The 27356-nt window shown below is 41.2% G+C and overlaps 1 protein-coding gene across 2 annotated transcripts in view; it reads right to left on the bottom strand.

Annotated features, from left to right (window-relative positions):
• Positions 1 to 7241: 7241 nt before the first annotated feature.
• The window catches only part of SETBP1 (SET binding protein 1), a 269682-nt gene continuing 249567 nt past the window's right edge, over positions 7242 to 27356 (bottom strand). For both annotated transcript variants that reach the window (XM_030968979.1, XM_030968980.1), the window contains 2 exons: positions 17788 to 17955; positions 7242 to 12893 (listed from right to left, as the gene is read on the bottom strand). In XM_030968979.1, the coding sequence (XP_030824839.1) occupies positions 12337 to 12893; positions 17788 to 17955 (725 nt within the window). In that variant the 3' untranslated portion in view covers positions 7242 to 12336. The remainder of the gene's footprint in view (positions 12894 to 17787; positions 17956 to 27356) is intronic.

The raw sequence follows: 27356 nt of genomic DNA, 5'->3' as shown, positions 1-27356 counted from the left end.
CTCAGGTGACATACAATGTCACTGATATACAGGGCCAACTCTCCTGGGACTCTTCTTCACCTTGGTTGTATTTCTGGTGCCTCTGAGCTGGTGCTGCCTCTCTTCTCCAAGTTAGAATGTAATGTCACCCAGAAGCTCCACTGAATATCTCCTGACACAGCACTATCTCAGTGTTGAGTTGGATAACAAAATAATAAGTAAATGAATCTTTTTTATTCAGAAGATCTGATGAGTTTTTACATAATTTTGTGTCTCAGCTGACCCTGAGTAAATAGTTTCTCTTATCATAACTTGAACATGAGCAGTCTCAGCTGTTTCTCTAAAGCCTGAAAGAGATGACTTGAGATCACAGACAGAAGTATAAAATAGAAATAAACCCAGAAACCACCAGAATATGAAGCAGCAGAGATGGAACTGCAAAGGAAGAGTCTATTTGGTCCTGCACTTCTACTGCTGTTCCAGTGCAGCTGCTTTTTATCCTCCTCTACCAAAGAATCATACATTGCAGTGTCACTGTATGAGAAACAACTCCACACTCCTTGCTTGACCTGGGGTTCCTTTTTCTGCTTTTACAACAGTGAGAAATTATTGCTGTGGCTGGTGGCTGCGTGCTGTGCACTTGGCCTCCAGCTGGGTGCTGCTCCAGAGTTTCCTCCTCCCCTCTCTCAATCCTTCTGATGTATTAAAATCTGGGTGTTTATTCCAAATCATCAGACCGTGTCATTTGACAGTGTTTGGCAAGTTTTATTTATTATTTTTTTTCCCAACAAAAGCCTGCAAGGCAACAGAAAAGTAAAGCGTAAAATACATTTGACTTAATTGGCAGCAGCAGACTGCATGCGTCAGAAGGAATTAACCTCCAATAAAGCAGGATGTGCAGGAAACACAATGTACTAGTTTGATATGGTCTTTCAAAGCTACCACTTCCTGAAACAGAGGCAGAAACTCAGGTTGGCTAAGCCTGCAAGAGGCCCTTGGTTTGATGTGTGTGCAGCAGTTCTCAGAGGTCCCGCTCATACCTCTCCAGAAACCTGGAGAGATGGAATTCAGGATCTCCAGCAGTGTCAGGGTTTTCATACCCTTTTTCACCTTCAGTGTTTGAATCCAAGACAGATGGAACAACATTTATGCTTCCCCTCCTGTGATTCAGCCTCTGCGTCCTCACCCAGTCTGTGATCTGAATACTGAAGCAGCAGGAGCAGACTGATATCATTTCTGGGACACCCTCATCGGTGAAGACATAAAGAGATGGCTGATCCAAAACTGCATAGCTTGCATCTTCAGAAACCCACCCAGTGTGAACAGAATGTCTTGAGGACTACTTATAGAAAAAAATAATTCCATGGGGGTTTTGTTTTGGTTTTTTTTTTGAGTTAATGAAGGATGGACAGAAACATATGGCTGCAGTAAAGAAGGACAAAGGAACCTGTGCCCTGGTTTAAAGATTCATTTTCACTTTGCTGTGTCAGTGACATGGACTCATTTTTCATGGTTAAAAGAAATAAGGAAAGAAGCTGACTTGGAGACAATGCCCTGTCATTAAAGTCTTGATAAGGATGTTCTCTCATACAAGTTGCACATCTCCAGCAAGGAATTCACATTGTTTTGGTAATGTTAGCAAATAGCCCTTCGATGTGTGCAAGGACTATTCATGGCAAACTGAGGCCTGGGGCTAGGAACACTTTGTGAGATTGTTTAAAACAGAAGTCTATTGATTCCTGTTTCCACTCAATAAAATAATTAAATTTCATCTTGGCCAATGGGACTAGGTGTTGGAACTGGAAGCTGGGTTCATTCTTGTAAGAGCAATTAATCATCTACTTAATTTTAAAGTGTTTAAATCATATTGATATCAGTGGGACTAACCCAAAGCTTGAACATACATTCTTGTTTGTATCATGTCCTGAATTTCCATAAGCATGATAATGAGATTTTGCAAGTTAAGAAGACAGTGGTTCAGATCCCAGAGATCTGTTGTGCCTCTCTAGGCCCCCTTTTTCCATTAAGAAAAGCAAAATCATTCTTGGCTGATGTAATCTGGGCCTTCAGGATCTCCATGGCCATTCTGGAGATGACATTCTGGTGAAACACCATTTGAAAACAAAGCAAAACAAAAAATCTTCGCAGTATCCTGAGCAAAAACATAATGACTGCCTCACAGTTAAATTCTTCAATTTTTAATTTTATTCAGACTTTTATGAAAATCACCAAGATACAAGTTTGGGGAAGTCTGGATCTAAAAAGCTGCTCCACTAAAACCATGGGCTCATTTTTGGGATATTTAGAAAACACAGAGGCATGTGTGGGACTTTAAAAATAGAAGCACTCAATAGCTCTGTAGAATCTGGGTGATATGGACAGTGTTTCTCTTGCCTTCTCTATCAAATGAGGTGCTGTAGCAGTTGTTCTTGGGCACAAGGTTCTCTTTATCCCTATGGGAAGGTGAGATAATGAGACACCTCACAGGTACAGGTGTTTGGGGGCAGGTGTTCAATCTGCCCAGGAGATCACAGAATCGTGGAATGGTTTGGGTTGGAAGAGATCATAAAGATAATTTCATTCCAGCCCCCCTATCCTGGACAGGGACACCCTCCACTAAACCAGAAGCTTTGGGATGAACCTAAATATTGTCATGTCATCTCTGCAGTAAATGAGGCTCAGTCCATTCCCTCAGAGAGGAATGAGTTCTCATCCTTGCAGGCAGGCTTCTGTACAACTGCTGCCTTAACTGGCAGACCTTTGCTGTCATTGCCTGATCCCTGACCAGAATTTTGGGAAACTGTAGCTATCAGTAATTCAAGCAAAGACAGTTTTACTTCTTGCAGTAGCTATCCATTTATCTGCAGTTTAAGGAGAGAGAATTGAGGCCTAATGGTCACTAACTATGCCCTGATGGTAGCTGTTTAATGAGGATAAATGAGGAGTGCTGTGTCAGCTTAGACACTGGCAATAAAGTCCCAGTAAGCAAGCAGGCTGCCTCTTCCATCTTCTGTCTCAAGATCCATTTTTATACTCTTTCCATGACCTAGATCTTCATATCCTCCAGCCTCTCCCTCCCTTCAGTAAATGCCCTTTTGTGTTTCTGAATGCATTTCTTCCCCTTCAAGTGGTGCTATTTTATTTTTTCCTGTCTTCGAGAAAAATAAGCACTGCCCTCCTTTGCCACTGGCTTCATTACAGCTCTGCCACATTATCATTTGCTTCCCTAAGAGATCTCTCACTTTTCATCCCTTCTCTAATTGTGTTCTTGCCATGCTCTGAAAAGGCTCACCACAGATGCTTTTCACGTGCTCTCTTCCTTGCCTTTGCCTTGTAGAGGTTTTCCCCTTTAAACTAATTTTGTGCTTGATATGCTTGCTCTCTGAGAATTTAAACAGGAAAAAATTATATTAAAAAGTGTATTTTTTAATATAAAATTATATTTTATTTAGATTTAAATTTTATATTTATATTTATAAATTTCTATTTTATTTTTATTTTAATAGTCAATATTTATAAAGTTTGTAATTTTTTATTTATAAACAAGCAAGGCAAGTAGAAGACATCAAGGGCTGTTAGGAAGTGCACACATAATATTGTGGCATGCCAAATCAGGGAGAGGTGGTGGGAGTTTTGCTCCCTTTGAGTCAATGACAAAAAAATGTATTAATTTGATTGGAGCCTTATTTGCCAACAATATCTTTGGGACAGTTTGAGAACTACGAGATATGATCATGCATGGGAGTGGGATGGAGACAGGCCAGAAATTTTTCAGACTTATGAAAGCTTCTCAGGGACAACCAATTTTACCTGTGATTTTTTTTGGAGCAGGTAACCTGGAAAAGTACAGAGAGAAAAGGTCCCTGCTCTGTGCTTTCCATCGCTGACTGGAGGATGTCCACAAGGGGATAAATCCTGTGAGGAAAACAGGTGCCATACAAGATGCAACTATTTCAGAAGAAGAAGAAAAACTGGACTTCCTAGATGCCTGACTCAAGCAGGACTGAGGCTCTCAGTGGTTTTTAGGACAAGGAGGTTTTTTTTCTGATTATTTTTGTAGTACAACAGAGTCATGAGAAGTAGATACTGATACTTAATTTAACTTCCTGGTGCATAGAACACTCTTTCACCTTTTTCCCGAGGACTCTCCAGTTCTTTCACCCTCTTCCTTCCACCACAGCTCTAATGAAACTGTGATGAGTTGGCTACTTGAGCTGGTGAACCAGTTTCCAAACACTTGAATCTTTAACAAAGGCCCATTTTCTCAATATGACACTTCTTACAGGCAACAAACAACAGGAGTTTATATTACATCCTTCTACCAGGAGCACTCCAAAGCCACTTTGGGATGAATAGCTTCCACAAAGAAAATGAAAGCGGATCTTTTGCTCCTGTAAACTGATTTAACACATTTGAAACTGATAGCACAGCTCTGCATAAGCTGAGAATGTGAACCAGCGTGTCTTGCTCTGTGTTACAAGGAAAGTTGGTTGTCATAATGAAATGACTTATGACTGCACTAGCATTTTGTCAGAGTCCTCCTACAACTCCTGTGGTGCTTTCACACCAGTTTTTCCTGCAGATCCCAGTAAAAAATTGCATAGACCGTTTGATATGCCACTCTTCATTGTAACTTCAATGTTTGCTATTAGCTCTTAACCCCCCATGTTAGTGCACCAGTGATGTGGTTCATGAATTGCTCATAAAAGGCCAAACATATATTTTTTTTGTTGACATCTATGCTTCCCTTTGCTTTCTAGAGCTTGCCAGATGGTGTGTGCTGAAGAGCTTTGAGTAGGGTCCTGTCACTGATCCCCTCAAGGTCACTGGAACATTTTTTCGACTCCGTCAGTAACAGTAGCATTGTTCTAAAATTATGTGAGTGCATTGTGTTACAGAACACCAAATAATGCTGTCATGAGCTCACACAACTTGCACACAGGCGTCTCCACCAACGAAACTTTCCTTGACACAGAATAAATTTAACATATGAGATAGCTCAGGAGCCTGGTGGGGAATGGTACCATGAGAATGAGTGGGGCGAGGGTTGAGATTTCTCTTGTCTCTGCCAGAGGACGATGAATTTCCACCTTGGAAAGGCTCTTTATCCCAGGGCACACAAACATTCTCCACAATCAAATGTGAATTAAGATCATACTTTGCCCCAAGGGGCGTCATCTCATCCATACCTTGAGGGTAGAGTGTGAAATTCCCTCATAAATTCAAAATCCTGTGATATGGAGGATGGCCAAAGAAGGTTTGAGCAGATCTCCACAACTTTAATGAGCAAGGGACGCTCAGAAGAAAGAGGACAATAATCAGAAAACAACACTATTTCTCCATCACACTTGATGTTTTCATTATTTGCAATTATTTCAGCGCAGAGATTAATAGTGAAAGTATTCTAACTTGAAAAACATTGAACTCTTGCAAACTGAGACAAAATAACAATATCTCACCGAATGGGTAAGGTTGGAAGGGACCACTGGAGGACACCTGGTCCAAACCCCTGCTCAAGCAGGATTCCCTAGAGAGTTCTCCTAAGGATTGTCCCCAGGGAAGAAGACCCCAATATCATTAAACAAAAAGTGCCTAAAAAAAAATTACACCCTACCAGAGCTCGTGGATTCCCTATACTTTGTTTCTAAGACTTCCTGAGTGTTTTTCTCAGAGATGCTGCAATCCACAGGAGCAGAGCTGGAGTAGTTAGAGATGAAACAGTGGCAGATGGATCCTAGAGAAGTGTGACCCTTTGACAGCAGTCCAGGGTGATGACCAGAGGATCCTCCCTGCCCAGGAGGAGACTGGTGAGGAGTGGAATCTTCTAGCACTACATGATGCCAGCCTGATGGGAAAAAAATAAAACCAGAACCCAGGGGCAAGAAAGGGTGAACACCTCATAGATGAAGCACGTCATGCCCTTGCCTCACCCAGAGACAGAAACCAAACATCCCCAACTTTGTTCCCCAATGCCTCACTACCCCATGGCTGTGAGGTGGCACCACCAAAGCACAGCAGAGTTGTGCTGATGTGGGGTAAACCTCAAGAAAGAGCTGGCAGGAGGAGAGAACAATCCTGAGATACTGCTGCAGCAAACACATATCTTGACAGTTCACAGATGCTTCCTAAGGAGCTTTACCACAGGCTTTTTACTAAAATGTGGTTAGAGTTGGAGACCAGTAGCTTATACATCACAGATTCTGATAAAAAAACTGAGCAAAAATGTCAGCACGTTTGGAAGCTGTCAAAAGCCGGGCCTATGCGTGTCTCATACAGAGAAAGAGAGAGAAAAGAGAAAGAAAATAAACTCCATCACATCTGAGATCTTTGGAGCAGATCTACTACCGTAACATGAAGCAACAGCCGTCAAAACAGCAGCCAGAGGGGTTGTCTTTGCAATTGGATGAGTTGGTTCCACCAAGGCAGTCTATCACACAAAGCCCCACAATGGAAGAATGAGACAGGACACTAAGTTATCTATCCTGCCTGGGCATCCCTGACTTCTCCAGGAGGTGGGATTTAATTTCCACGAGGCTGCTGAGCCACTGGTGAAGGTGGTGAGCTCTCTCTGAGGAGGAGAAAGATGAAACCTGGCGTTGCCGTGGAGGAGCTCGTGGATGCTGAGGCTGACTGCCTGCAATGGCAGAAAGACTGCTCTCAGCAGAAACTTGGAAAGGAAACTTAAACCCCTGCAAGGAGCTGTGGCCTGTGCCATTGTCACAGCATGGGGCTCCACTGAACGGAAAATACCCCTTGGCCTGCAGCCCTTCCTCTCTGCTGCTCGGGGAGGAGAGAGTTGGCTCTCATCACCCCCTTGTCGACAGCCCAGCCCCTGGGACTGCCTTCCCTGCGGGCATCTGGAGAGGGATGCTCCATCTGGAGTGGAAATCCCACCTGGGTGGCAAGTTCTACTCTACTGGTGCCCAAGGACACAATTTGGGCCAGAGATGTTTCTGTCCTTTCAGTGATAAGCACAGCACTAAAGCCCCCTTCTGCCCGTGGGGCCCATGGCGCAGTCCATTTTTAACTTTTAAGGATATTCTGGGAAAAATTAAAAAAAAAGAAAAGAAGGAAAGAAAGAAAGAAAGAAAGAAAGAAGGAAAGAAAGAAAATTAAAAAGAACAGAACCAAAGCATGTTTTTATCCATTACCATAAAGAGGGCTTGTGAATGCATGGTATTAGTATCCCAAAAGCTATTAAACTCCCTAGTGATGGGAAACAGATGGAAAATAAGACAAAAGAATTCACAACTCATGTTAGACTGAATTGAATTCCTTTAATTTCACACAATGAATAACATATGAATAGGATTAACTTTTTTTTTTCTTTTTTTTTTTTAGTTAAGTGCTCTATACTGTGCTAACCTGATTTGGTAGCGAAAAGACTGAGCTTTGTTTTAGAAAAAAATGTTTAAAAACCAACATCTAAGATCATGAAGGAGCATGACATTAAAGCATGCCAGATGTATCTAAGCCTCAAAGAACATCAAGTCCATATCCATTTTTAAATGTACAAAAATGCTTCATGAATAAAAACTGTTACAAAAAGAACATTTCAAACAATGTACAAGTTTTTTTCTTGCCTCTATATTCAATAAAATACAAATACATTTTTTTGCTCTAAAATATGTTTACATACAATCAAAGTAGAACATGCAAATTACACTTTAAAAAAGGCTTTTAAAAACCACTTATGAATACAAACTAAAAATTAGCCAGCACGACTTATAGAACAATCTTGTGCCCCATTTGTTTGATTTTTTAATTTTTTGAAATACAGTATATACATATTTAACACTTCATGTGCATTTATTATTTAAGAAATAGCTTAAAAAATAAAGAAAAAGAAAAGTAAAACAAACCAACATGGGATTGAACTGCTTCCCCATGTTGTCCAATTGGCAGCTCTTTTCATGTTTTTATATTTTTTTCTTTTTCTTTTTTTTCTATGTAGTGTTTTATGCAAACTAGGCAGGCATCTTAAGGAGATCTCCAATATGTGTTCTTTGTTGAAATGTGCTTCTAATTATCTCAGAACTGCTGCACCCCAGTTTTTGGATGATATGGAAAGAAGAGGCATTACAAGGGCCAGTTTTCAATTCAGAAAACCATACTGGTTTTGTTTCTTGGATTCTTTTTTCCATTTTTAAAATTTTTTTTTTTTTTTTTTCCCTTTTCCCTTTATTATTTTAGTTGTTCTTCAAACTCTTCAGGACGCTCATTAGATGTTCTTATGTGTAGTCCTGAATCAGGGCCTGTGAAAACAAGAGTTAGGGAAATCCTTGTGTTTGAAACAGTGATTTCTGTTTATTTGGTGCATTACTGTAGTGCTCAGAAGTCCTCGTGATGAACTGGCACCCCGTTGCACCAGATGCTACCCAAATAGTCACAATTAGAATATTCTATGTACCACAACATTTCTGCCAAATGGGCCATGCTGTAGGATACCTGGGTAGCTGATGACTATTTTCACCTCTTTTAAATTTATTTTTTCCATTTTTTTTGCAGTTATCCAAAAACATGCGAGGTGCTTCACAGAAAATTTAATATTGAAGGGCTCAAGAAACTGGCAGCATGAAGGTCTTGGAGACACAAGTGGTAATGGTTTTTTTTTTTTTATTTTATTTTATTTTTTTTTTTTTTTTTTTTTTCCTCTCTCCCTGAATATTTATCCCCATTTCTGGTTTTACACTGGATTGAGGAATAAAAGACCCACAGAGTGGATGCAAACCCGTGGCCTTATTTCATATGGCTCACAGCCACGTGATACTGTTTTGTGTTTTTATTGAAGCATGCTCAGATATGTGCTAATCTGTGACACAGTGGAGGTGTTTGAAAGGTTTTTTTGGTCTTAGTAAGCAAAAGGGCTTTCACCCCAGTATTATACAGTATTTGGAAATGTGTGGAGAGAATCTAGAGAGTTCCTCAGTAAATCTTCCTTGTGGTAAGGGAAAAAAAAATCAAAAAGCTCATTACTGGAATATTGTTGGGTAATAAACGGCAGGAGTGGGATTTTAGCCTTAAGCCCTAAAACTAAATCCTTTATGATCTGCATGTAGTACATCGCCTTAAAATATTATTCTGTCAGCAACTTGCTTATCATCTTTATAGACTATGCAACATGCAGAACACAAATTCTGAGTGCCATCTAACAGTATTTTCAGTCTGCTGTTTATGACACTAACAAGCTACTCTCCCTGTCAGCCCAGGACCAGCTGCATGAGGGTGTTGTGTGGACAAACAGCCAAAGCTGAACCACAGCACCACGCTCCACCAGCACCTTCTTGCCATGAAAACAGAAACCTTGATCTTCTGGATAGAGCCCATCCCATGCTGAGAGCTTTTAGCTACCAAGTCCTGAGCTTAGTTTCTCTAGGACAAATAGGACCTCTTCATGGTTTTGCTCAACGAAGGGTCTGTGGGGTTGTTCCCTCCATGTGGATGCTCTCCTTAAACACTGTGCCTCTAGCAGCCTTTTGGATAGCACTTTTTGGAAGGATAAGAGCATTCTTTTCCCAAATCTCAGGAGCATGGAGAGGCAGCAGCCACTCAATTATCCTTCCCTGGGGAAGTTTTATCTCAATGTGTCCAGAAAGGTCCAGCCCAAATCCAGCCCTTTACGGCACTCTGACCCTCTTGAAGCCACGATGGGCATTGGATGGCAGAATTTGTTGCCATCCAGACCTTCTTTTCACTCACTACACACTGAAATGTCCTTCAATGCTAGGAAGGACATCACTGGAGATAAAACTAAGGATAAGTTGTTTGGCTTAATTTCAGCTACTTGGAATACCAAACTTACGATTTTTTTTCTGTCATTTTAAGTGACTGTCACCTACTTTCAAGCCCAAAGGAGATTGGGAATAAAAGATTTATAAATTAACTAAACCTCAATCCAATGTTTTTTAAGGAAGAAGAGAGGAGTTCAATGAGGTTTAGGGTTTTTTTTCTGCAGGTCTACAACTTCAGTCAATAACACTGTGCTAGTTCAAGAGAGCTGAAAAGCAAAATTGTTTTTAACAGAACGAGCAACCAGCCAATTTATTTCTAAGCTGCATTAATTGGAAAACAAAAAGCAAAAATAGGTATGATGAATGATGCAAAACAAATTGGAAACAAAATTCTGCGATCCCTCTTATCAGCTTTAAGGAGTTAGGACCTCAAAATTTGTTCCAGTCTTAAAAAAATAAAAAATAATACATCCCCTCTTCCAGCTCCCCGACGCAATCCTATCCCCATATGCGTTCAGTTTTAATAAGCTAAGGTGCTATCACAGAAGAAAAATCAGTCTCTAAAAAACAACGAGTTGTATGTTTACAGTGTTCCTCTAACACCATAGTCTTGATATGATTTTTGTAAATAAATAACAGAATAGAAACACAATATTTTTTGTGGGGACTTTTTCTTAAGTTTGTTGTTTTGTTTTTTTGGTGGGGTTTTCTTGTGGTTCTTCTTCTTTTTTATTTTTTTCTTTTTAGTGTCGTGCTATATGAAGCTTCCTTGGCAATAAACCAATTCAAGATTTCTCGAAAAAGGGAATAGAATTTGGCTTGTCAACCATTAAGTAATTCCAATCCCTCCTCCCTTGGTGGAATCTTCCCTCCCTGTTCCCATTTTAATATCCATCTTGCCATGCTAGGTGTTGAGTGCAGGATTTAAAAAGAAAGGAAATAAAGTTGAAAGTACCTATTTCAAATTTCAACAATTTACTTTCTTTTTTAAAAGCATTGACACTGCAATGGAACAGCTTTTTGTTCAGTCTTTGTTTTAGCAAAACATTTTAATTGGGCTGTGGATATGGAGCTTGGGTATTTTACCCAAGTTTAATCAATGGCTAACGGACAACTCGAATGAGAAATGTACAATTTGAACTGACCATTTAAAGAGACGATTTGTCACATACAGTTTGCATCCATGCAGACTGAGAGCTTTATAATTACATTATGTACAAAAAAAAAATTATTTTTTAGTTTATTAAGGCAACCACAACTTGGAGAACATGTCCAAAGTGGCACTAATACAATTGCAGTGGTGATACCCTTTGAACATTTTTATTTCTATTTTCAGATAAGAACACTTATTCCTTTTCATTTTTTTTTTCAGAAATAATTGCCAAGAAAGGATCTATTATCCATAGGGTTTGTTCTATAGTTTTTTAAAACAATCTACTTTATCTATTTTCTTTAAAAGATAATATCAAGGCATTGCTACCCAAAGCAAATTATTAATATTCTGGTTTTCCCATTAATTTCACTGGGAATTGAAGATGGCAAAAACTTGGTAGATTTGGGTTCTGGTTTTAATTCTATTTTTTTTTTCTGTCCTATTTTTTTTCTTTTATCTTTTTTATATTATTTTTTTGGTGATTTTTTTCCATGTTTACTATAACTATTCCCCAGAAGTGTCTTGCTGTTCTCTACTTATATGTACCGAGCATCAAAACAACTTGGCTGATGGATGACCCCTTTTTCACATGCCATTGCCAAGTTGCTTCATATAAACGTGCTATTGTAACCGAATATCCGTGTATACCTTATTGTAAATGCTGTGATATTCCATCGTTTCTTGGGATAGCACTCGGAATGAGTGTGCACGCGTGTAAGGCTCTAATTTTCTATTGCCTATATTGCAGCTAGTTGTAACTAGGCAAGTAAATGAGAAAGAAATATATAGTTCTAGCAGGAGCCAGGCATTTTGGCTTATGCTGTCCCAAAGCCTGGTAGGTATATAAAACTGGAAAAAAAAAAATCAAATCGGTTATAACCAATATCACAGTTGAGAAAATTACATTATTTTTTGTTGGGTTTTTTCTTCTTTGTTTCTTTCTTTGTTTCTTTCTTTGTTTCTTTCTTTGTTTCTTTGTTTCTTTTTTTTTTTTTTTTTTTTTCCTTTTTTACAATGATTTATACTATGGTAAAGTTACTCTTAGTTTCACCTGGCCCACCAAACAGAATCAGAGTCGAGCATGCACCTTAGTGACAACGTTCAGCTATCTGCGAGGATGACTTCCAGCCTCTGGGTACGGTATGAGAACAGCAATGCTGAGATTCAGATTAGTTTTGGAAACTCGGCAGAGTTCATGCTTTTTCCAACTTTGACACACATCCTCCTCCCCTGTATCCCCCACTTTTCCCCCGCCTTTCCCCCCTCTTTCCTTTGGGGGGGGGCTTGGGTCAAAGCGATGAAGAGGAAAGATGCGCGCCCCAGCTGGCACAGCTCTCTGCAATGAGTTCTAGCTGCTGAAGGGACAGGTCAGTCTGGTGCTGCCAAAGGGGTGAGGCCGACTGTGCACCTCCTGTCCCCCAGTCCTGGCGTGCTCCACTGTGGGCACCCAGCATCTGATGAGGTGCACTGGCCTTAGGGAAGGCCTTCGCTTTCGCTCCCTCTGCCTTTCCGGTGCCGCTTCACTTTCACGTCCTCCTCTTCCTCCTGCGGGGACTTGTTTTTCCTTTTCCCGACCCGGGGCGCCCGGGGTAGAGGGAGAGGGAGTGGAGGGGGTGGAGGAGGCAGAGGAGGCGGCAGCGGTGGCGTCTCTCGAGCCATGTGTATGACAGCCTCGATGGTGGCCATGATTGTATCTTGAGTGGCTGCTTGCTCCAATATTAATGGGTTGAGTGTTGGTCTCTGACCTCTTTTGCTCGGAAGGTCAACACATTTTTCCAGAACGGGCATTTGGTCTCTGGAGTCTTCGTCAAAGGAAAGGGGTTGCTTCCGAGGACGCCCCCTCCTCTTCTTCACGAAGTTATTGCCTGTCTTTGATTGTCTCTGCAGCCGCTTGGCTTTCAGGATCTTGTTCACATGGTCCAGGTTCTTCTTTGTGGACAGGATCTTGGTGTAGTTGCACATCTTGCGCACCTCGCACTGGATTGCTTCGATTTCACGGCGCTTGAACCTTTTCTTCAACGGTGAGCTGGCTGTTGGGAGACAAGGAGAGAAACAGGGGTGGGTCAAACAACAGTGATTGGAAACTCTTCTTTTATCCCTACTAGCATCATGAAGAGTAGGTGAAAATACAATTTTCATATAAATAGTCTTCAGAGATTTCTCTGCGCCTGTTCCCTCTTCTAAAGCAACAAAGCTTTTGCTACAGCAATGTTTTAGCATGAGTTTGCTTCATTCTCATTTTTCAACCTTTAATAGGAGAGAAGGAAGCTTAGCATAGCTGTCATATTGGTCCAACTTAACTATTAAACCTTCTGTACCCCAAAGATATAATCCTGATGCCTTCAATTCAGCCTTTAATTCTTGTCATGAATGCCAGTTAGTATGAAAAGTGTTTGTCGCTGAAACTAGTGGGCAGAGACAAGATGTGTGGGTCACTTCAGCTGTGGCAAATTCATTTCCCCTGCCTGGGTTTCTGTACTATCATCTCTTCAGATACTAGCTGAAACTACTCAGTCATATAATTGACTTTAATGGCCCCCAAAGTAAGCTTACTCCTGGTTCAGATCACTTACTTTAGATCTGAACGAAGTCCAAAGTAGTTAAGTTTCTTGCCAAGGTCACGTTGTGAGTCATTGTCAGAGCTGGGAAGAGTACCCAGAATTTCTTGGCTCCTTGTCCTTTGCTTAGGACACGAGAGCTTGCTTGTTTTGCCTAAATTGTCTCATTGTCCTTTCCTGAACATGGCATCTGTTCAGAGTTCAGGATTTGCACACAGATTAGAAGTAACTACCCCTTTGTGAGGGAAGCAGAATGTATTAATTCTGCTATTGCAATAACTGGTGCTCCCTTTCACTCCTGACATATTCGTTCTGTGCTGCTGGGAAAGAAATGATGGGACTCAGAATTTCCTTTTTGGTAAAGAATAAAACATCCTACTAAATTAACCTCAGCCCACATCCACTTGCAAACTTAATTTACACCTGACTGTCAAGCAGTCATTTGGGTTTGAAATCCTTGAAGTTTCCCAAGCAGGCAAGATTTTGAGAAAGGTTCATTTGGGGGTTATCTCTGCCTTCATGGCTAACAGGCTAATCTTCCAGCAGTAGTTTAAATAAGTTGCTATTGTAGCATTTTCTGCAGATAACCAGGAACTGTCAAGTTGTAGAATCTCCTCTTGCTCTCTATGGGCTGTGACAGATTCAGCATATAAACCTCATTCACTGGCCTCCCCTCTTGAAGAACATAAATTATTGGCTCTTATACCACCATGTTGCTTGGATTCAGCGAAGAGCTTGCATAAACAAACCCAAGTTACAATGTAAGAAGTAGGAGTGAGTCATAAACAAAACACAGACATATGCTCTCTTATAAATAAAGACCTGGGATGGCCAACTTCCCAAAGTCTGGTTTTCATTAATTACAAAACAAAATACATTTTCCATATGTAACCCACTCCCCACACCAAAAAGAAAAATAAAACCCATTTGCAGTTTGTGGTTCACAAAGGACAAAAGAAAAGAGGAATGCAGTCATTTTGGTACCAAAGGAAAAGAGAAAGGAAATGAAATATCCAAGTTGCTCAGGAGAAGCTAATTAGTTGCACAAAATTCCTCCCAAGTAGGTCACCCCTAAAAAACTGTGGATTCAAGATCCCTGAAGGCAAGTGGCAGCGAGCTATTTCCCAGAAATTTGATCAAAAAAGGTTAAGTCCCTGTCACAGAAAATGATTACTCTCATCTGTTCTCACTGGTGATTGACATAAGTAGCCCCAATAACTTCAGCCTTAAGCATTCAAATCCTTTGAGTCCCACCCATATCCTGAGAGTAGCTTCAGGTCAGAAGATCTAAAAAACCAAACATTTGGCACACTCCTCAAGTTCACTGTCCACCTTTTGTCTTTTATTTCTATTGTCAGGGCACATTTTCAAATCCTATATATTTTTTTTAAATTTGAATATTTGCGGTGCTTTTTTTTTTCTGAAAGTAAAGCTGAAATTTTTTTCAGTTGGTGATTGACAACGGAAAATTTATCAGAAATACAGGAAAGCTTGCAAGGTATCACGATGATACCAGTAGATTTGGCTTTACTCTCAATTTTCATTGGAAAGAAAGTAAGCCAAGGAACTGGGGAAAAAAAGTTGAAATAAAGCATTAGCCAAGTCCCTGAAAAGATGTTATGTCTTTACTGAGATTTATCTGTAGCCAGCTGTTTCTGCAGATTGGTGTTACCACCTGAACGTAGTCAGTGGAGACCTGGTCTGTACAGAGGATGACCTCAGCTTCTAAACCCTAAAATGGGAACTCTGTGCAGTTCAAGATGACCTTGCACATTGTTTTGATGTCCTGATGCTGGGTAAGAACACAGAGCTCCTGTCCATCCTGAAACCCTCTTAGGCACTGGAGGAATCACTCAGGCTGAGAGTCCTGAGTGGAGCCTGATTCTGAATAGACACTGCCCCAATGGAGGAAAGGTTGGCCTTCTGCCAAACTGCCCAATTCCCCAAAATTAACTGATATGGAGGCAACTGTGGGTAGGCTTCTGCTCCTGCATGTAAATGGATGGCTGAACACCACTTTCAGTGTATTCCTTCATGTTTAGATACTTTTTTTGCCCTTATAAAACTTTGCAAACTCACAAGTCTATTTGTTTTTGTGCTGAAACACATTTTCACATTTAGGAAAAAAAACCCTATGTGCTGTTCTGTGCTGGCTTATTGCACTAATTTTTCCTTTGCAAATGTTTTGGGGTGTTTATGGCTTTCTCAGGGAGCTTGTTAGAAGCTACTTATAATTCTTTTTCTTTCTTCCTAGCAAGCCTCTGAACTTGCAGGCTCTAGAAATCATTTGAGCTGTTACACAGTCTGCCAGTAGTCAGAATGCATGTACTGGGTAAATATCTGTGCTTTCAGGTCAGGCTTTTAAAATGAGATATTAGGAAATCCAACATTTTTTTGATTAGTGAATGTCAGGGACATCTGATTCTATGTTTGGTGTAGGAAGACTATGCAGAAATAGTCTGATGGGCCTGCAGGGGGAAGCTTTGATGAGGTGTGCCTATGATAAAATATCAGGGAGATCTGCCAAGGTAAACTAGTATTGAAGTGAGAGCCATTAGGTGTTATCAACTCATCTGGAAGCTCTTGGTGAGCAATCTTTGATATAAAATATTTTCCTATATTACCATGTGACATACTGCTCTGCTGAAAGCCAAAGCTATGCATTAATCTTTTCCATTTTATCCAGACAGACCCTGCCCAACCCTGGACCCAGGCTGGTCTGTGCTGGTCATAGTTTTTTGGAATTTTTTCTGGTCTGCCTCCACAAAGGCAAAATCCAGCCCAAAATGAAGGGAAACTAGAAACGCATGATGTAGCACAAGCTTTTATACAGGAATGAAATGATGCCAGAAACAGCTTCTGAAGAAAAGAGAGCCACTCCTATTAGAAATATATATTTCCAAGGGGAGCTAGAAGAGGATGAAAGACCCACTCCAGCAGTGATGGTGAACAAGGAGGTGAACCCAGGTAGATCAGATCCTTTGGATGCTCTTCATTGGCCCCATAAGTTTATTCTGGATGGCTCTGTTATGTTGAAGCTCTAAAATCCTTCTTGCTGCCTGTTACTCTCCATCCCTTCAGAGGTGCCTGAGGCCACTTGCATGAACATGGCACAGAGGAGGCTGCTCAAAGCTGGGGTCAATTTCTTGGCTTGCATTGAATGGAGGAATTTTCAAAGAGCTTCCTATTAATTACAGGAAACCCATAGCATTGTCCTGTTTTCTCATTAACACAGTTTCTTTCGGTCTTCAGCTAAATTATTTCAACATCTGGGCTACAGATAAACCAACAATTTAATTCGACTTCTGAAAATGGAAAGAATGAACTATGCAGTCAAGCATACACTTTCATCTTGAAACGGATCATAAAATATTTGTGTGCTTTCCTTCTCTGCCACTTTAAAAATCTGTCCTTTGTTTATATATAGGAAAGTACTAAAGACTAAACAGACAATCCTGATTTTTTTAAATTTAAAAATTTATCTTTACAGAGGCTAATTTGCAGCACGAAACCCTTGCTTTAACAATTTATTCAAGAAGTGAGAGGGAAATAAAAATAAGTGCATTGAAAAAGCACTTTCAGCTGAATGATTAAATATGCAATAATTCTGTAAGTCAATGATACAAATATGTTTCTTGTGAATGTGGCATCAAAAGTTTGACAAGACTGTGAAACTCTTAATGGCTGCATGTAGGGTAATGAACTGTGGATTCCCCACTCAATGGAAATTAATACAAAATGGAAGATTAACCTCTCTATCCATGCCCAAGAAAAGGCATGATGATGCCTGAATGACTTGGCTCAATTTCCAGCAGTATAAAGATATCACCTTTCTGATCTGATTCAAAATAGAAGCATAAAATATAAGTTGATAGAAAAGCATGCTATTCTGACTTATTTATTCTGGTATTTTAAATCACTGCTCATTGCCCCAGACAATTTTGCATTTGCAAGACAGAATATTATGCTAAAATCATTGAAGTATGCAGTAAGAAATCTCATCTGCTCCTCAGCTATTCACTGTGTATTCGGTTTGTTCATGCTACAGGGATGGAAGCATTTAAAAGAAATGAAGGATGGGGCTGAGGAAGGAACCCAGGAGTCTTGGTTTGGAGCGTCCTGCTAGACCCTACAGGCTGGTGCTACTTGCACAAGTGGTGGTGTGTGAATAAAATAGATTTGATGTGCCAAGATCTACAATCACGGTAAGAAAGCATTGGAGATGTTACAGCCTGATTATCACATTAGACATTCACATTTGCAGCTACTTCTCCAATCAGGAAGAGAATTGGGTGAACACATTGTTTGGCTCCAGGAGGAAGAAGATGGGGAAGAGACAGAGGGGCTGGAGTGAAAACAGCATTACCTGCTTCAGATGTTGCTGATGATGAAGGTAGGAGAGATAACACTGGACTTGGCATTGCAACACTGTCAACAGCTGCTGGTTTCCTTCTGGTCATCACATTACAGGCAGAACTTTCCATTTTACCATGAAGTGAAGTCTGGTCTGCTTTTAAGTGGGGACCTGCAATTCCTGGGGAAACAAAATTTGGATGAGTATTAGTATTGTAATATGTCTGGGGATATATCTGAAAAAAAGAGAAGTCAGTTGCTGTCCTTGCTACATTGATATATTTCCATATTTCCTTTTGTATCTTTCTGTAATACAGTCTTGATACTAGCAAAGATCATAATTGTTATGAATTTTTGATAATTTTGCTGAAAGATGTACCATCACTGGTCTCTATAAAAAATGGTAAACCTACAAAACATTGTACTTTTAGTACATTAGCGTATTAGTACTTTTTCTTCTAAAAAAACCACATACACTCTGATACATGTATAAAGACAGATATCCTTCATAACTCTATTTACTGGGAATGCCTATGTATCATTTCCTGTGTAGTTCATTCTCCACACATAGTTACATACTTCTCTGCTATAAACACCTGACTTAGTGGGTGTTTCATCTGAGTAAGGAGCAGGCATCAGGAACAACCTCAATATGCAGTTCCCATCCGGAGCATGTTACATTTATTTTTCAGGAATTCCCTTCCTAATTAAATTTGCCTTGCAGTTCATCAAAGGGAAGTGAGTTAAAGAAAGAAAGAGTTGTTTGTCATATGTCTTTCTACCTACAGTTTACAATGCAGAATAAATGAGTGGTAAAATAATGCCAAAGAAGTTAAATATTCCAGAAAAATAAAAGTTATACGCTTATGGCTGGCAAATTCCTCCACTAACAATATTTCTCAAACCCTTGTATAATTTTTAACCATTTTGTTTGCTTGTAAATATGTGAAATTTAAAATCCTGGCATGGAAATTTGAGAACCTCTCCCAGTCTCTGTGATGATGGGCTTCAACGTGATTAGGGCAGATATTCATTTATCAGAGAAAATCCTTCATAAATTACTTCTTTTTTCAGATCTCAACCTGCACATGAGCCTCAGATAAAATGCATCAGATTTTGGCAACTACATTATACAATGATTCAAAAAACCTCAGAGCAGCTGAGGTTGAAAAGCTTCTCTTGAGACCACCTTGCCCACATCACCCTGCTCAAACAGGGTCATCCAGAGAAGGCTGCCCTGGACCACATCTGGCCAAATGAGAATATCTCCAAAGAGGGAGAATCCACAACCTCTCTACAAGCTGTTCATCCCCTCAATAAATCTACACTGTTCAGGAACAACTTGTGTTAATGTTTCAGCTTGTGCCCATTTACTCTTGTCCTGTCACTGGGCAGCATTGAGAATAATCTGGCTCCATCCTCTCTAATCTTTCCCATCAAATATTTGCATAAATGGAAAAATCCCCCTGAGCCTTCTCTTCTCCAGGCAGAACATCCCATCCCTCTGAGTCTTTCCTCATAAGAGAGATAATATCCCAGATTCTTCATAATCTCTGTGGCCTCTGACTGGACTCTCTCCCATGTGTCCATATTCCTCTGGCATATCAGCCACTGCTCAGAACACATTTCTGAGTTCTGAAATTCTCCAGATTTGTGGAGGGTGTTCTCTACCCTGCCACCCTGCTCATTAATTGACATGTCAGAAGTTTTTAGTCCCCATATCATGGGGACCTCTACTGTCCGGTCTCTAAGTGGATTTTGTGCTACCCATCACAGCCCTCTGAGTCCAGCCAGTTTTCAGTCCATCACAGTCAGAGTACATTTATTCTGCCTGTGTTTCATCATTTTGTCTGTAAGAAGATGATAGAATTCAGTGGCAGAACTCTTGCTAAAGTCAAGATGAAAAACATCAGATTGGTGAGGCATGATTTCCACTTCACAGATCTGTGATAACTACTCCTGGTCACCTTTTCCTCCTTCATATATTTGGAAATGCTCTTCACAATTATTTACTCCATCAAATTCTAGAGATTGAGATGAGACTGAACAGCCTTGCTGCTTCCTTGCTTTTCCTTCTTGACCTCATTGGACTGATATTTCCTCTCTTCTAGTCCTCAGAACCCTATCCTGATCACCACAACCTTTCAAAAACAGCCTAGAGTAGTCTCACAGTGATGCCAGCCAGATCCCTCAGCACCTTTGGGTACATCCTGCCAAATCCCATGGATTTATGCATGTCTAGTTCATTTAACTGTTCCCTAATCAGATCTTCCTCCAAGAGCAGGTTTTCTTTCCACAGCAGCATTACAGGTCTGGGATTCTCAAAGGCCAGTCCTACCAGCAGAGATCAAGGCAAAGAGGACAATCAGTCTCCTGCTGATCTTTTTCAGCCGGGGTCCCTGTTTTATTCAGCAAGGGGCCCATATTTTCCATAGGCCATTTTTGTCTGCTTTGTGTAACTGTCAAAACATTTCTTGCTGATCTTCTGCCCTAGATTCAGCTCCAGGTGGGCTTTGCCTTCCTAAGCCCATCCCTGCATGCCTGAACATTGCAGATCTCATTCTCTGGGTCACCAGCTTCCACATCTCTTTGGATTCCTTTTTGTACCTGACGTTACTCAGGAGTTTCTTGGTCAATCATGAGAATCTCCTGACATCTTTGCTGAGTTTGATTTGCCACCCTGATCTGGTTTTTCATGTCTCCACAACATTCCTGATCCAGGCCAGCAGCAAACCTCCTGGCCCAGCAGGTCAGGTCAGCAGGTGGGGGCTCTTACCCTCTGCAGCACTGACCCCCCTCTGCCACCCCTGGCTGCACCTGGATAGCACCTGCTGGTTCCTCAAAGACTTTCCACAGGTGCTCTGACACAGCCTGGGAAAGCTCCCTAAGATCAGCAAGTCCCACTGCTCCCCCACCACTGCCAAGGCCACCACTGACCCACGTTCCCACATCCACCTGGCTTTTCAATCCCTCCAGGGGATGGGAGCTCCAGCACTGCTCCTGAGAGCCTGTGTCAGAACTGGACAACCCTTTCTGTGAAGAAAGTTTTGTTAATATACAATTTAAACCTCCCCTGGCACAGCTTTCCTCTTGTTCTGTCCCTTGCTCCCTGGGAGTAGAGTCTGGTCCCCACCTGGCTGCAACCTCCTGTCAGGGAGTTTAGAGAGTGAGAAGGTCCCCCCTGAGCCTCTGTTACTCCAGGCTGAGCTCCCCCAGCTCTCTCAGCTGCTCCTGCTGCTCCAGACCCTTTTCCCTTTTTTGTCTCTTTACTGTGCTCAGCTTCTCCACACACCAACCAAAAATTCCTTATATTTGCTATTTGGAGTCCCTATGAACTTAGGTTTCTGGAAACATAAAATGAGAAATATCAGCAGATCTGTGGGTTCTCTCAGAAGCTATGGAAGAGATCCCTATCACATTCAGGCACAGAATGGCTACAGTGAGAGGAGTCTGAAAGACAGGATACAAATGGGCCAGTTTGGGAGAGGAATCCTGATGAAAACATGAAAATGTGACCTGATATCAGCTACTGGATTTAAGGGAGGCAAGAAAGGGCAGAAACAGTCACAAGTGAGACAGTGTTACAGGTCAAAGCTTGGTAGAGACAAACAGAGCAGTCTCTGCCTATTAGACCACACATCTTTCCAGAGCCTCAAATCTAGTATTAAGCATCTCAAATTGTATCCATTAAACTTCAATCTCTCTCTGCTCGGCTTCTCTAGTGCAAATGAGAACAATAATATACCCCTCATCTCAAGAGCAGTCCTGTGAAAATAAAATTATCAACATTCATGAAACATTCATCTATTCATACCGAGGCTTAGAAATGTGGAATAAATGAGACATGATGTCATGCACTGAATAGCAAGAGGAAAATCCAGCTCCCAAATAGCTGTTCATTAGGTGAGCTCTATACATTGAATAAAGCAGTGTCCCATAGAATAAGTGAGATATTTGACTAGGCAATTACCCTCTGGAGCTCTGTGTATGCACACCTGAGGTCTCACCACTACACAGTGCTTGGGTTTGTGCCTTAACAATATTTATTCATGAGTGTAGTTGGTGCACAAGAAATGTGCACATGTGGGTGCATGTATCAATACACACACACATATATGCACGTGCATATGGTACATAATAATGCTAACAACCTCATAAATTCAACATCTGGTTCTAATTAAACTGAAGGGCATATATAAAGAGCCGTATGAAAACATGCAGCTGTAACCTGTTGACCTCTATTGATAAAAAAAGAAAAAAGTCTGTGAAGCTGTGTTTCAACATATCGAGGGACAATCACTCATTTTTTTCAAAGGTAATCCCCCACAAACCACTTATCCTCTCAAATCTCTACCTGCACACAGTGTTTGCATTAGGGACCTTGATTTATGGATCCCCACTCCTTGGATGGAGAGGCCAACTTCCTGTTGCCGTGGTTACTTAGATCTTGGTTCAAGGTTAAACTACTCCCAAATCAAAATCAGTGGCAGGCACAACATCTAACAGCCAGGTTATTGACTACCCTAGGATGCTTAAAGGTCAAAGACCAAAGTGCTGCTCACTGCCTTTGGGGTGAGTCAATATTTTCAATATTTTTATTCTGTTTCTTTTGAAGAAGTAGTTGCTGCTCAATTACCACCTAGCTGGGTTTAGCAAGGTCATACAAATCATTGAGGAAAGTCCTCCCCCTACAGAAGAGATACAAATGCAATGAATTACTTCAAAGTCTACATGGCCCAATTGCAGCTCATCATTGGTGAATCAGACATCTGTCTCTTGTTTTAGAGGCTTGGTTTCTTCAGCCTGTATCCCTCACCTCACTGAAAATCTCCTCTATATTGAGGGAGAAGGGTAATTTATGGATCTGGAGCAGTCAATAAAGGAGAGCCATCAGTTTTCTTTCCCGGATATCAAAATGCAAACAGAGGTATTGTTGGGAACACACAGAGGTGCAGCAATTTGCTGACAAGGTTTTGATGCATGCTGCAGTAGTGCAATGTCTGTCCTTCAGTGGGCAGACCTGCTGGTGTGGTATCATCACCTCTCATTGCACTTTTTCCTCTCAGTTGGAGTGCTCTGTTCAGAAGGCCTTGGGTAGGACAAGGCCCTAGTACAACCCATCTAAGAATCAGGTGAAAATAAGTAATTTCCAACACCATCAGAGGGATGTAAGAGTTTAAAATTCACATGCTCATTTGTTGAATCAGTATATTTTATCCTTTGGCACTGCCTCAGAAAGAGAGAAGATTCTGTGGGGGCTGGAGCACTTTTGCCATGGAGACAGGCTGAGAAGAAATGAGAGTTTTTCAGACTGAAGAAGGCTGTGGGGAGACCATATAACCCCTTCCAGTACTTGAAAGGAGCTTAAAAAAAAAATCTGAAGAGTGACTCTTTTGCGCACCCACATAGTGATAGGACAGAGGGGAACTGATTTAAATTCCAAAACGGAAGTTTTATTTCTTACAAAGAAATACTTGCCTGTGAGGATGGGCAGGCCCTGGCCCAGGGTGCCCAGAGCAGCTGTGGCTGCCCCTGGATCCCTGGCAGTGCCCAAGGCCAGGCTGGATGGGGCTTGGAGCAGCCTGGGACAGTGGAAGGTGCCTCTGACCATTGCAGGGGGGTTGATACAAGATGGTATTTAAGGACCCTTCCAATCCAAATAATTCTATGACTCTATGATGTAAACTCATGGCCTGATTCAGACATTATTTATCACCTATCTGTTAATCTTTGTGCATTTCCTCCAAATTAGAACCCTCTCCATCCCATGAAAGACCCATACCTTAACTCCCCTGAGTCCTATTGAGAGCACAGGCAACACCACACGCACATGCAAGGAAACAATGGGCAGCAAAGCAGGAAGGAAATCAATCATTATGTATGTAATGAGAAAGGGCACAGGGAAAGGACAGCTTCAAAAGCAGAGGTGGACATGAAGGATTTTGTCAGGAGCCTGAAACAATGATGCTATGATTATAAAGAAATAATCACCATAATCATAAGTAAAAAGGTGATTCAGGAGAAGCACGATTCTAGTTCAGGGCCAACTGGCAGAAAGCTTGTGTAGGAGGGAAGACAATGCTGACTTGAAATTGGCCTTTCCTTAAAGATTTATAGCATTTTTCATTCACTGGCTAAGCAACTTATGAGCTCTAACTGAAATTAATACATTAATTTTAAAGACCTGGTAATTATTGTTATTGTTATTGGGTGCTAACTTTTCAAGTAATGTGGTCCAGCTGCATTGTGCTGGGCTCTGTACAAATGGATTAATTTACTTGCCTTGCTTTACTGTTAAATCATGATCACCCTGTTCATTGCATTCATCTGTTTTCTCTCATTGTCTATTGCACAGAAAGATTCTTGGACAACGTGCACCTTTTCTTCTTTAATCTGTGTACAGAATCTAGCACAACATGCACCCAGGCTGGAACTCAAAGTGCCAGTCCAAAAGAGATAATGAATGTTAATTTGCCATTGGAAAATGGAAAAAATCAGCTGATAAAAATTGATCTGAGCGAAGCTTCCGCTAGGGAAGATTTTTCTTTAGAGAGTTCATTGGATTGGGTTTGTACTCCCCACAGATTTCTGGAAATCCATGGCTATACTTAAATTGTTTATGTGTCTGACCATTGTTATTGGAAAACTCTTACAGATGGTTCTTTTTTTTCCTCCCAGTGTCTTTACACAATGAAGCTACGCAATGCAGCTGTACAGGAATGCATGTCTAAACATGTAGTTAGTCAGAGCATTTGCATTTTGATAACTCCTCAGTTTGGAATAAAGAACCAGGAGAAACCTCATATCTTGGTGAATCTTTTCTCAAGGCTGGTTTTAAATAAATCAGTCAAAAGTTTGGCATTGCATCATATTCCAGAAGGGAGAACTGAATTACTATGTGATAAATGTAGCTAAGGAAAGTAATTATTCTTCTTAAAGTAATATTATTACCTTTCTAACTTATGGAAGTAATTTCCCTGGGTTCTATTTGACGTGTATTATCATTTAAAATAACTGTACTTTCAATGTAAAGCACTGCTTTATGACTTTAAGTCCTTTTATCTTCCTCCTTTTTCCACCACCACATTAAAAACTTCAAATTCCACCTTTTCTAAGAAGGATTTTCTATTTTGCAGAATGTGTCCCCCTGAATAAAACCGAGTGCCTGTGGAATAATAATGCAAAAAAATTACTCCCATTGCCAACAGGCAAAAATTTAAGAGATGAAGTCTGCTTTATTTCATTCTTGCTATTTTCCTACTTTTTTTTTTAATCAGAATAGCTTTAGAGAAAGAAAGAGGGAGACTGAGAAAGCCATCATTAGATAGATCTTCTGATCTTTATCTCCAGTAGCACAGTCAGAAGAGCTAATACTATGATGATAGCTTTGAAATCTCTTAGGAATTGAATAAAAAGAAGTGATAGTGATGAACTCCCAGCTAATAAACACAGAGTGCTTATTTCTGCAGAATGATCAATTTCCAGATGTCCTGAGGCTTGTCTGATACAGTTGATTTACTCATTCTCCCTCACTTCACTAATAAAGCTCAAGTCCTACATCAGATTAGAGAAGAGCTGGATTTCTTAAAGAGGCAGGAGGAGGGCTGGCATCATGGCATACAAATGCTGGGAGACACACTAATCTCTTCTGCCTCCTTCTATAACCACCAAGCTGTCTTAAACAGCTGCCTTCCTCTGCTGAAATCATACACTTTATCCACTTTGGGTTAGTACAGTAATGCAGACAATTAATTTGTTATCTTGTTAGTGGAAATTTAATGCAATGATCTAAAAGAACTCTTACATATTGTGATAAACTTTAGTGCCTCCAGGGCACTTCTCCTCCATAGGACTCATTTCACATCCCATCCATTATGTAAATGAGATGTGGAAATAGTTTAGTTCCCCTAATGTATTTGTACACTGATGGATTGCACAAAGTCAGCCCTACTGAAACTAATGAGGTTAAATGCATCTTGCCATTCCTTTCTACTTGGGTGAATCTCTGTGCCTGTGCTTGAGAAATGCAGCGTGAGTCTTCCTCTCCACTTCTTCACCAAGATAATTGTGTTTCCTGACAGGGAGCACAGAGGCAACTGCTGCAATACCTGAAGCCTGGCAAGGGTCTCCTCAGCCAGCAGAGCAGCTGCTGTGGCTCTGTGCAGATCTGGGATGGTCTGGGGAGGCTTCAGGTCCCCTTCCAGTTTGGGAACAAAGGCCCCAGGGCCATGTGGAGCTGCATGCAATGGCATGCAGTATTTGATGATGTTGCAGACATCTTTTATGTAAAATCCTTTCCTTAGGATTTTTCCTCCTGAGAAGCTGAGAGGCCTCAGGAACAAAATATAAACAATGGTTATCTGCTGCTGTGGAATGCAACAGGCGGATCATTGATTAGCCCATGTTAAATATTTGTAATTAATGGCCAATCACAGCCCAGCTGGCTCAGACAGAGAGTCCAGCCACAAACCTTAGTTATCATCCCTTTCTTATTCTATTCTTAGCCAGCCTTCTGATGAAACCTTTTCTTCTATTCTTTTAGTATAGTTTTAATGTAATATATATCATCAAATAATAAATCAAGCCTTCTGAAACATGGAGTCAGATCCTCGTCTCTTCCCTCATCCAAGAGCCCCTGTGAACACTGTCACAGATGACTGCGTACTTGTCAGCATTGCCAGTGAAAGGATTAAACCCCAGGAGAACAGGGAAAGAAAGCATTATTTTTCTGGTCATCAGTATGAGTCTCAAGAGTCCATTGCTCAGCCATAAAATGTAAGTGAGGTGCCCTTCCTAATATCTAAGCTTACCCTGCACTCTGTTTTTGCGAGACCATTCCACCCATGTGCTGTCACTACAGGCCCTTTCCAAAAATCCTTCTCCAGCTCTCTTTGAGCCCCTTCAGGCACTGGAAGGGCCTCTAAGGTATCAGGCATCCCTGGATCCTTCTCTTCTCCAGGTGAACACCCCCAGCTCTCCCAGCCTGACTCCAGAAAGGAAGTACTCCAGCCCTCTGAGCACCTTTGTGGCCTCCTTTGGGCTTCTGCCAACAGGTCCATATCTCTCCAGTGCTGGGGGCTCCAGGGCTGGACACATCGCTGCAGGTGGGGTCCCATGACAGGAGAGTGAAGGTGGAGAATCCCCAGCTTCAGCCTGCTGCCCATGCTCCTGGGGCTGCAGCCTAGCAGGATGATCAACTGCAACCTGAATTTTAAAAAAACAGTCTGCTATCTTTTTCATGCGTGTGGTGAATTAGACTTCCTGGCTGATGCAGTCTTGCTTCTCTTTGCCTTTTGGTTTTGCTTTGGATTTCCTCTTCCCTGCACCAGTACAGGAAGGATCACAGACCTCCTTCCTCCTCTGCATATTGCCAGCGTGAGCCAGGAGACTGAGGGAGAAGGGACACGCAGCCCCCATCACTGAGATGAAGTCTGTGTGCCTGGAAGCTCAGTCTTTAGTGAATTTGGTGAATTCCAAGATGAACACTTCATGGAGTTTGTGGGAGCAGTTCACAGCCCAGGGCAGCACAGGACAGTCACACAAGGTGACAGTGAAAGTGCTCCTGCCCTGTCCCCTCCAGCC

Source organism: Camarhynchus parvulus, chromosome Z (genome assembly GCF_901933205.1).
Source record: "Camarhynchus parvulus chromosome Z, STF_HiC, whole genome shotgun sequence".
Lineage (NCBI taxonomy): Eukaryota > Metazoa > Chordata > Aves > Passeriformes > Thraupidae > Camarhynchus > Camarhynchus parvulus.
This window is presented reverse-complemented; position numbering and strand designations above follow the sequence as displayed.